General features: G+C 29.7%; 1 protein-coding gene across 1 annotated transcript; it reads right to left on the reverse strand.

Moving 5' to 3' along the window:
* Positions 1–10,923: 10,923 nt before the first annotated feature.
* Positions 10,924–11,658, reverse strand: LOC136074882 (uncharacterized). Its single transcript, XM_065787107.1, has 3 exons — positions 11,500–11,658; positions 11,200–11,298; positions 10,924–11,107 (listed from the first exon to the last, which is right to left on the reverse strand). Exons 1-3 carry the CDS (start codon positions 11,555–11,557, stop codon positions 10,995–10,997), a joined length of 270 nt encoding a protein of 89 aa, XP_065643179.1. The 5' UTR covers positions 11,558–11,658; the 3' UTR covers positions 10,924–10,994.
* Between the last annotated feature and the right edge of the window lie 284 nt (positions 11,659–11,942).

Genomic DNA, 11,942 nt, shown 5'->3' on the forward strand with positions numbered 1-11,942 from the left:
GATAAAACACTTTGATAAAACTCACTTCGATAAACTGTTTTGATAATACTGACTGATTGACTTCCATATACTGACTGAATTACATGTCGATTTGCATGTCTCTTATATAGTAAAATGAACCTGTGTGAACCTGTTCTGGAAGATTCTAGATGCTTCTTTTCGATGCTTCTGGAAGCTTCTGGATGCGTCTGGATGCTTCTGAATGTTTCTGGATGTTTCTTGATGCTACTGGATGCTTCCAGATGCTTCTTCTGGAAACTTCTGGAAGCTTCTGCATGCTTCTGGAAACTTCTAAAAACTTCTGGATACTTCCTTTAATTATTAAAAAACTTCCGTGACGTTGACACGGACCAGACTTAAGAAAATGAAACAAACCAAAAAAGTTGCACTTGTTTTGTCCGCTGCAAAGCGGCACTTATCAACGAAATTTTGCCTGTGTGCTGTCACCTGTCAGCTGATTGTTCATATCATGGCATGCCATGACTCCAGACTCCTGAACTGTTTGCTGTGGTAGTATAGTTCGTATCGTTTTTAAGACCTGTAAAATTAGGAACACTTTTTAGCATTGTTCGATGTTGGTTGCAAATGTTTTGTCCAATACTGTATATATATATATATATATATATATATATATATATATATATATATATATATATATATATATATATATATATATATATATATATATATATATATATGTATATATATATATATATATATATATATATATATATATATATATATATATATATATATATATATATATATATATCACGGTTTGTAGATTTGGGGTCCTAATATCAATGAAATACCCTATGAAAATTCTTTTAGTTGATAATAGTACATGTCTATGGGTGTTCATATTGAGGTGTTTTGAAATCCCTCATTAACATCCAAATGGAAATTTGTATCTTTAAGTATTTATAAACTAAATGATCTAAATTCGGACTTTGTCAGTGCTAATTTTATACGGTTAATATGCTCTGTGAAAAAAATTAATAAAATAAGAAATGTTGCCAATCAAATATCTAAGTTTTCTTATTTTTTTCCGGAAGAGGCAGTTGTACAAAACAAAGAAAATTGTAAACAAGGTTTTTGTTAACATATTTGTTAAGTTTGAAGATGCCAACGTTTGCAAAGACCCATGAAGAATGCATAAAATCTGTTTGTGTCATTTGCATGAATAAAAGGTGTCCAAGAGCAGACCGAAAACTACAAATCAAAAATCCTTCAACTAATCCAGAAAGATCTCAATTTCAATGATGAGAGAGTGCCTTTGGGATCTTGTATCTCATGCCGATCTCAGGTTGGAAAGCTTTGTGATAGGAAAACAACCGTTGTGCCAAAACTTTACCACTTTGAGACAACTTTAATCAAACCTGCAACTCTTTTTTTTAATGTTTGTGAGTGTTAACTCTGCCAAGTTGACAAGCTCAAGGGAAAAAAAAGCATCCATTTATCAAATTCCAAGACTCATAGCCCAAACCCCCATAGCAGGCTTCTCAAAGTGCTGAAAAACGTTGCACAAAAGGCTTGTCAATTATTGGATGTGGGCTTTCTCACAGCTGCACTGTCGGAAATCGCCATAAAAATCTGAGGAAAATTGCAGCTTCAGATCTCGTAGGAGCAGAGCAAGTTGCATCAGTAGTGTTGGCTTCTAAAAGTGTCTCTCCAAATGGAACCATCAGGCTTAGTCAACCAAGTGGAAAGATGTTGTCTATGAGAAGAGGTATACTGTGCTGATTTGATATTGTAAATTTAATTTAAAAAAACGTTTGAACTTGTTTGAATCAAATATTTTAATAGGGCTAAATAGGGAGAGGCAAAATTAAAGTAAATTAAAAATACTCCTTCAATATTTTTAATTGATTCTAATTTAATTTACTTAAAAAATATTTTTATTACATTTTGATCTAAATTAAATTATCAAATCTTTATCTAGTTTAATCACTTGGTTGATTTTGAACTTTCTATTTTTTTTGTTTAGGTCCATCATCAGCTCAGTAATTCTTTAAAAAATCTCTTACAACGGAAAATATGGTTTAAATACAGCAGAATACTGGACTGTCCAACAATGGAATGCGAAAACTTGGCTCAGCCCTGAATCAAATTAGTCCCGTAAGATTGGTGGTGTTCAAGCTGGCCAAAAGCTTCATGATCAGTTTATTGTTAGCAGCATATCTCTGGCAGAAAATAAGCAATCATGCCAGGTGGTTCATTGCCAAAGTCTCAGCAGTTTCAGTTGGAATTGATGGAGGAGGCTCCTTTCTAAAAGTAAGCTAAAAGGGCTCCTAACTACTCTTTGTCCACAAGTTACGTCTTGCTTACGTCTCCCATCCCCCCACTCTCCGCCCCTGTCACAACATTGAAGCTCCTTAGACATTACATTCAAATTTTTTATTTAGAAATAAATAAACAGGGACAGGTTTATATCAAGGTCTAAGTGGGCGGAAAAGAGCAACAAAAAAAAAAAAAACTATTATGTGTTCCTTCTCCCAGCGTTTATTATAAGAAGTTTTAAAGTAAGAAACGTTAACATAAAACCTAGATTTTTATATGAATAGTTATTTTTACCTTTTATTAAAAAATATTGAAGTAAAATGACCATATAAAGAATTAGTATAGAAATGTTCATTTATCATGACCCGTACTTTAGCTACCCAGCTAAAACAACTTACGTTGGTCCAACGTATATAAACACATCGGTAACGTCGGCTGTTTTCTCCGATGCAAATACAACGTTGATCAAATGTTAGCTTTATTATATTTATATTAGTTAAAACTTAATAGCAACGTGATTAAAAATTTGTTAGCAAAATTAGATTTGTCCAACTTATGTAAAAGCATTTTAAAAGTTGGTTGTTTTTCCGATCTAAACCCAACGTCGACTTAGTGTATACGGATCAACGTATATTCAATGTATATGGATCAACGTTGACTAAATGTGTATAACCCCACATTGATTCGATGTAAAATAAAAAATCAAATAAATTTAATTCCGATAAAATTTAAACATAACGTTGTGCAAACGTAAAATATAAAGTTGAATAAACTTAAAATAAAACATTTTGCAAATGTAATATATAACGCTGTGCCAACGTAAAATATAACGTTGAGTCGACGGAAAAAGAATTATTATTAATCAAATACTCTCGAGTGACCTTTTGCACTTAGCTTTTACGTCACCAATACCCAACGATTGAATTATCAAATATATTAAAAAAATTGTTGAGAATTTTCTCTGAAGCAGCAGCTCAATTAAAACAAACCAAAACGTTTATAAACTTTTTGGTTTGATGAGGCTTAAACATTATAGATGTAGGCGAAAAACTAAAATCCATCCAGCTAACTTGGGTCGCAAAAATATTTAATCACCCCCTAACAGGTACACGGAAAGACGCTGCGACGCATATTTTCAATAGTTATAGAATACTAATCAAGGAGAAAACATTTTTATCACAACATTTTTATGACGGCAACCTCCTCAAAGGAATGGTCCCTCATCTTTCAAAACATATTCAAAAGAAATAATAACAACAAAGCAAACGAAATAAAATATAAAGCCATTCAAACTATAAAGCCTTTGTCCCCAGTGTATGAAAGATAGATAAACTCTCTGATATATAGTTGCGAAAAAGTACAACCTTAATTAAATACAAAAATATCTTTGCTAAATAAGATTTACCTTAGCAGTAAACCTTTTAGAAACACTTTTATCTTTTTAGTTTTATTGAAAACGCGCCAAAATTTTATATTGGTACTTTATTGCTTGACGAGCTTTTTTATTATGTCATTCTATACCAATGAGATAAAAGTATAAGCGCAAGAAGAAGCCTTTTAAAAGCATTTAAAATTAAAAAAATACTTCAGATCGAACACGAATAATTGCGAAAGAAAACAATTAACTAAACTCTTTTTTAAATGAAACTAAAGAAATAAGAGATAATGGAAACATAAAACTAGAAAATCAGTTAAATCAATTTTTGAATTACATCAAAAAACCTTATACTTTTTGAAAGACCCAAACTATTTTTTTTTTAAATTTTCGCTTTTGCTTTTTACATAATCTTACTTTTCTCAACTCGCTTATTCTTGCTGTGCTCAGTTTCTCGACTTGAAAAGCATAGAAAAAACTTCGTAAATATTTCCATGTAATTATTGTCAGGCAGTCCACAAGGCAATTAGTTGGTGGACTACTGAAATATAAACACAATACCACCTATATGGATGAAACGTATATGTACAAGTTTATATACGTATATATATAAGTATATATACGTAATGTGTATATAGATAGGGTAGATTAGGGTAATATGAGCATCTTAAACAAAAATTGGAATATTTTCAAAAATTATTATGCTGGATCCAAAATTTTTGCGAATAAACAATTTTTAGGGATCCCTACTCATGATCCACTAAGATATTTGGGCGCCCGAAAAAGTAGCAAAAGTGCTCATATTACCCAGATCTCTTGGTTATATGAGCACTTTAAATTAGCTCAAAAAAATAACATTAAGTAGGTGAAAAAAAATACCAGCCTGACAATTAGAACTAATTATTAGAATATAATAATTCGTTATTAACAAAACTTATCATTAAATAATCAAATTTTTAGCCACTTTTTGTTTGAAATAAATACTATTATGTTTTCCGCAACAACAACAACAACAATAAAAAACTTATTAACTCAAACCTTTAAACGATAAAAACTCAAACTTGTTTGAGTTTTTATCGTTTATAGGTTTAAGTTAATAAGTTTTTTAAACGATAAAAACTCAACGATAAAAAACGATAAAAACTCAAACTGGTTTGACAAGGTTCTAACTGATCCGTGAGTAGTTTAGAGTAGATCGATGTCAAAAATTATTATGTTCCTACCATAAAAATTTATCAGTATCAATCGATAATATTTTTCACCCATGATAACATAAGCCTTTATTTTCAATATTTGTAACTAAAAAATGCTTCCCTCTTCAATGAAAAATAAATACTCCCAAAATGCAGTTAGAACCTTGTCATAGTCAAATAGTCATATCTTCGCTAAACAAGGTTCTAACTGCGGTTATAACAGTAGTTAGAAACATTAAAGTTATACTATAGTAAATTATGCAAGTTTAAATCTGTTGTTTAACATTCAAAACTCTGGAAGTTGATTGGCTATTGCCAGAATTTTTTCTGTGAGGTTTTTTGATTAAATTTGACATTAGCACAAGTCATAGGTTCATGGATAGATAATTTTGGCACAGCAATTTTAGAAAATGGGGCGAACTTGTAGTTAAACAACTTTGCTGTTAAACAAGAAGATCTTTAAGTCTTGTGGATTGATTTGAATAACGTATTAATACTGATAGGGATTTTTTCCGTTAATTGGTTTTAGGGTCCTTATCAATTCAAGTGGACTATAAAAGCCAGCTATCCTTGTGAATTTTTCAGTTTAATTATGCGCATGATCCACTTTCTAGACACATTAATGACGAAAGAGTAAGTATTTTGTAGTAACATAAATATTTGTAGTAACATAAATAACTAGGAAGTAATATTTTGTAATGTAACACACTATTTGATATTATACTGTTCCGATTTTAGGTACGCTGCAATCAGACCAAATAACTAAGTTGCTCATGTCAATTATACTCTGCCACAACATTCAATATCTTGCAAAAGGTACTAGGAAAGTGCTTTCCGGTATGGTCCACTATTGGTTCAGCTCATAATACTCAGTATTGTTGTTTGGTTGTTGAATAATATGCTGCCAAGTTAATCACACTTTGCTTTTTCTCTTAAAAAATAGTTTCAGTTCTAACATTACTATCTTAATTTACAGTACTTTTAAAATTCTTTTTAAAACATTTTAAAATCTTTTTTATTTATAACTCAGTCTGCATTTATTTATAACACAGTCTACAATAAATATATATAAGAACACAAAGTTTAGAACTATTTAATTGTAAAACATTTATTGTTTTTAAAACATTTTTTTAATTTCTATTTTTTTACTAAATAGATAAATATTATAATGTTTATACAATTAACTTAAATAGCAATAATTTTTTTTTTGAGAAGATAACAGGTAATTAAAATTATAGGGGTTTCTTATTCTATATGAGACATATAGAATAAGAAACCCCTTCTTAGTTCTAATTCTATATGAGACATAGGCACAAATAATACCTTTTTTAAAGTTGAATTAACTTTTTTTTTTTTTTTCCAAGACCAAATTAACATCTATGAATTTTTCCAAATAATAATATTTTTCTTTGGCCTTCTTTTTTTAAAAGACTTGAGTAAATGAGCCACGACAACGTGGGGCCAAGGGGCCATTCTATCCCCCCCCCCTTATTTTTTGATGACTTTTTATTGTTTGTTTACATAGAGTAGTTTTAAGTATTACTTTTTTTGGTAGTATTTGGTATGTTTTGTTAGTCCTTTGCCATGTTGATTGTGTGAAGGCAACTTTTCCACAATTCAAAGTTTATTTTCTGTTAAAGTAACTATGATTATAAATAGCAGCAGTGCCGGCTTTAGTGGGTGGATTGGGTAGCAGCACTTTTGGATGGGTTTTGGGGTTCTGTACTTTTTCAACAACAAACTACATACTCGATGTATAATAGGCAGTGGTAATCCGGGAAATTTTTATAATAATCCGTTTTTTCACTGAACCCCTCAAGTAATAATACTAATTCAGTAGTACAGGAAAAACAGGTTGTTATCTAACGCTCAATACAAATGATAAAAACGATACAAATGTTTTATTATTTAAGGAACATTTATTTAAAGTTTATGATAAAAACTTCCCAAAAAGAGCAGAGATCCAGGGTTCGACGCCGGCTCCAGCCTAATAAGTGGCATTGGTAAGGAAGGAGGCGTGAATTTCTAGTTAAATGACCTCCCGCGGTGCTCCTTGATGAGACCGTAAGGACCTCTGGGAGCACCTAAGTAACCTAAAATAAAAAAAAAATAACATTTAAAAAAAACAAAAGTTTAGGAATAATCATGGGCAACAAAAGGTCTTTAAAAATCCTCAAAAATTATCTAATACCTTAAAACCAAAAAAATATCAAGTTATTTGAAAATGAAAGGTAATACCTTAAACTCATTTGTGTCACTACTCCGTGTTTTTTTTGTTTTCGACACTATTCCTTAAATTTCTTTGTGACATTATTCCTTTTTCTATTTTCGGCACTATTCATTAAATTCATTTGCGACATTATTCCTTATTCTGTTATTCAACAATCAATCATGCGACAACTTGCGACACTATTCCTTTTTCATATTTTCGACAATCAAATTTGCGACAATAAAAATTTTGCGACACTTTTCCGCCACACCCAATTAGCGCTTTTGTGACTTTTTATTTTACATCAACGTCAAACTAGAACACTATGCATTGATATTGAGACCAATGTTTTTATATGATTTTTGATGAACATGAAAATTTCTATCAAAATATATTTAACTGAGAAAAATTTTGAATAGTCTGAAATTAGAGTTTACCCTAACCTGTTAGTTGGAGCCTTGCCATACTAAATATTAGTTAACTAAACCTGCAGATAGAACTTTGACACATTGGTTGTTCGCCTAATTTACGCTAGATTGCCGCAAATTTAAGTTTATTTTGTTTGTCATGATACAAATAGTCTAATAAAGTCATAATCTCAATTTTTGAAAAAATGTCAGTTGGAGCATTTCAAACCAACGCGACGATTCGTCGTAGGGACTTAACAAAATTTCTGCAACACTAATGGAAAAACAATAAAACAATCTTGCAAGGTACAAATTGTCGTACGAAAATTTCAAATATATGGAAACCTTAACGTTTGTTCTTGTATTATAACACTTCTATAATAAGACTTACATTTTCAATATAAATTTAGTGCCGTACTTTTGACTTATATTGTAATATTGGCACTTTTAGTATGAAAATAGTATTGTACTTTTGACTAATGTAGTAAAATTTGTACATTTAGTATAAAATTACAGTTGTACTTCTGGCTATACTTTAAATTATTATCATAAAAAAACAATGTTATAACATAAAATAGCATGACAAAAAGCAATAACTAGTTTTGTAATATTACCACTAAACGAAGTTGTTCTTGCCTTTTTTTTTGTTGCATTCGATTACTTTTCCTTATCTGTAAGCTAATGATCAATAAAGAAAATTTCAAATCACAAAAGTTTACTTAATTAAAACCATATTTCTACATAAAGCATACTAAAACAAAATAGCAGAACAGCAGGCCCGTGGCAAACGGGTGGGCAGCAGGGCCATTAGCCCCCCCCCCCCAATAATTTTTTAAATAAACAATTTTGAAGAAATTGTTGGAAAAAATGACTAAAAAAAAAAAGAGGTCCTTAAAATTATTTCGGGGTAGTACTGCCCCCCCCCCTCCCAAATAATTTTTGTTCTTACGGCCCTAAATAGTAATAAAACAACTGAAGTAAAATATGAATAAATATAACTATTTTATATAACAATATAACTGCATAACCCAAAGTTTTAAGATCTAAATTTCTAAGTAACATAGACACTACATATAAAAATTGAACATATTCAATTTTAATCAATGAGGATACATAAGTGAAAAAGTAAAGCTCTTTAAAAACTCAAAAACAAATTAATTCATTTCGTTAGGATAAAGAACTAAAATATATTAAATAAGGTCGTTGAAATTAAAAGAAAACTCTGTTTTATTGTAAAGAATACTATTATTTAATACGACAAATAATCATAAAATTGTACTTGTACAACAATAAAAAAAACCATGGTGATCTACGGTTCTATCTAAAATAGACAAAATCAACAATGTTTTCGCCTATTCTGTGAAACCACTGTTTACACAGATTACGTCGCGCCATTTATGTATTTTTTTTTCAATTTTCTACGAGATTATATTACAACTGCAAAACAGTTCAATAAAAATTTCTTTTTATTGAACTGTTTTGGTTGAGGTCGAATGCAATGTAGCATAAGTGTCCTCAGAAAATGTTACATTGTCTAGTTTTGTTTTCATACTTACAATATGATATATAAACACAGTGAAAAAGACATCATAATCCTCAGCTTTTGACTGCTGTTGGTAATACACAAGCAGTTAACTTGTCATGTGTGCATTTCATGATGGCATATATCTGCTGTACTGTGTGACTTGCAACTTTATCATGAAAAAAGCTGTTCATCAAAAAATCCTTACCAAATTTACAAACATATGTTGAAATTGCTACCCAGTGATTACAACCCTTAAACAAAACGCGAACAAAAGATTTAATCATGTGCGTACTAAAAGCAAGATTTTGTCCAAGCACGGTGTCTTGAAGGCCACTTACTTCTTTGAATTTCATCATATTTTGAAATATATTTATATCTGAAAATATATCTGAAAAGTTTTACCAAGATTAATTTTACTTATGCAGTTGCTTTCTGCTTTTCAGTTGCATTTTTCTTATCACTGAAAATGATAATGTTGTTATCTGAAAACTCTAACAAGTTTTTCTAGTCCATCAAGTCAATATTTATAACAGTATCTAAATTACTTTTTTCACTGGTTTCAACATTACTTCAATTTTAGAAGTTTCCAAGAATTTTTCTTTTTCTCACAACACGTTTAAATTGCCTACACTTTTTTTTAGATGCTTAGCATATAAAAAATATCATAAGCTACCATGATAGCTAACGATATTTAATGCTTTTCGTTTTAGATGTTTTTTAAATTTTATTAGGTAGTAGCGGTAAGCAACTTTCTTTAGGTACAGCACTTTTTTTTTAGGTGCAGCACTTTTTACACTTGTGATGAGGTTGTTTAACTCCTTACATGTATTTTCAAAAAGATCAGTATCATGTTCAATTAAAAAACCTAGACTTCGTAAGTCACTAAAAAGCAGGGTTTTCAAAATCCCAGGTTTTTGAAATTCAAAAACCTGGGATTGCACCAAAAACTTAACCCAACTGGGTTTTCTTGTGGGTTTTTGAGTTTTTTGCTAAAGTTTGGTTTAAGTCTTAAGAAAAAAAATTTGGTTCATATGTAGTTAATTAAAAATGGTTTTTTGTTATTTAAAAGCATGTTGTCTTATGCAATAGCTTAATTAACAATCAGAATGCATTTTTTTCTAATATAAAGCTATTTTGAAACAGAGTTATCATTTTAAAATTTTAGCTATATTTAAAATATAAGGCAGAAGGTTCTTCAACATGTTAAAGTATCATTCAGAGAAAGAAATAAGACTAGCGGAATGAAATGACCATATTAAGTGATCAACCAAATAGAGTAATATGTAATTATTGCGAAAGAGTGTACAATTAAAAAATAGATTGATTTAAGATTCATTTGTATAAATGCTGAAAGAAAAATAAAAGGAAGCTCTAATGGGTGAAGTATTTAGCAATAAATCAGTTTTAGAATCGAGGCCATCCACATCTGTAGCATTAAATAAGTCTAACCAGTCAGAAGGTATAAGCTAAAATACTTGTACAGATTTACAGACATTTAAGATCACGCGCACAAATTCTGATGACTAAATTTTTAGATGATTTTGTTTTAAATTTTTAAGCTTGATTATTACTGCTCCAAGTAAAATAAAATTTTCGTTTATGACGTCGCTAAACTCCTTCTATTATCAGTAGAACAATTGTTGATCAAATCTTGAGTGTTAATGGAAATTAATTTATGAATGAAAAAATTATAAATAAAAAAAGTTTGAAATTAAAACTCCATTGAGTTAGATTTTTGGGTGGGCTTTTGTGTTTGGGTTTTTGGCTACCAGCTCTGGACTAAACTGCATATTCAATGTTGTTCAGCGGATGCAGTTGGCCCTAGAGCATATTTAATGTTGTAGCATCAACTAACGTAAAATATAGTCAGACCTTAAAAACAGACATGTTGGGAAGCTATGCCAAACATCTTAGCACAAGAATTAAAAAAGAGCTAAATTTAATACTTTTTTCTAAACATCTTAACAATATACTTTTTAAAAGATTTTAAAAATTATTATCTTCATCATTTTTTTCCAAGATTCCAAAGTTTAATAGCAGTGGGTACGTATGGAAGTAACTTTCTACCACGGATCCTGCGAAAAAAGCGTCGAAGTGGCCGTGCATCGTTAACTTCTTCTGTATAATGACATAAAAATTACATCCATACTTTTAAAAGACTTTAGTTCATTATATTTGAATTGATTAAAACAAAAACAAAAAATTATTACCCTGAACGTTATCGTCAAACTCGTTAACGTCTTCCTCAAGATCTTTTAAAATTTCGTTTTCCACTTCATTTTTTATTTCTTCTTTAACATCTTCATAATCTTAATGTAGTTTTTTAATTTAATTACTTAAATTGTTTAAATTAAGTTTTTATTTAAGTATTTTTTTTTTTATTAGTTCATTTTTTGCAAACATTTGAGAAAAGAACATTTGAAAATTAAAAAGATTTTTACATTGAAAATTATAAAACAAAGTTGCATATTTAATGGTCTACTCACAAATGACCCTTAATCTTTACTTACTTTTGGAGTATGTTATCGCAATTAATGCAAGAAACAAAACTGCAAACGCTGACCTCATATTGCCAATTACTTTAGAAAAAGCAAGAATCTGCTTTTATACTGGAAAATTTGAAATACCGCGTGATATTATTCTTCACAGTTGATTTATTGTGTATTTAATAACATAAATATAGGCAACGCTTGAAGATAAAATTAGACAACTTGCTAAGTTAAAAAAACGGTTTTATTAAAGAATATTTAAACAATTTTTAAAATTAAACAATCCTTAATTTATTGATTATAATATTTTTGTAGAAAAATAAAGGTAAACTATTAAATAATTATTTTATTTTATTTTTCTATTAAATTTTTTTGCCATAAATAACAAGTTAAGCAACAACAAATATTCTCATATTTACCCCCCGCTTTTTTCTCAATTTTAATCACCAGTTCTAAGAAAGAAA

Source organism: Hydra vulgaris, chromosome 01, assembly GCF_038396675.1.
Source record: "Hydra vulgaris chromosome 01, alternate assembly HydraT2T_AEP".
In the NCBI taxonomy this organism is placed as follows: domain Eukaryota; kingdom Metazoa; phylum Cnidaria; class Hydrozoa; order Anthoathecata; family Hydridae; genus Hydra; species Hydra vulgaris.

What these genes read in the sequence shown, in the direction of transcription:
- LOC136074882 (XM_065787107.1), bottom strand. Translation starts at nt 11,557, where the DNA reads ATGAGGTCAGCGTTTGCAGTTTTGTTTCTTGCATTAATTGCGATAACA. An exon ending in TGCGATAACATACTCCAAAA is followed by an intron (nt 11,299 to 11,499) that starts GTAAGTAAAGAT and finishes AACTACATTAAG; the next exon opens with ATTATGAAGATGTTAAAGAA. An exon ending in GTTTGACGATAACGTTCAGG is followed by an intron (nt 11,108 to 11,199) that starts GTAATAATTTTT and finishes GTCATTATACAG; the next exon opens with AAGAAGTTAACGATGCACGG.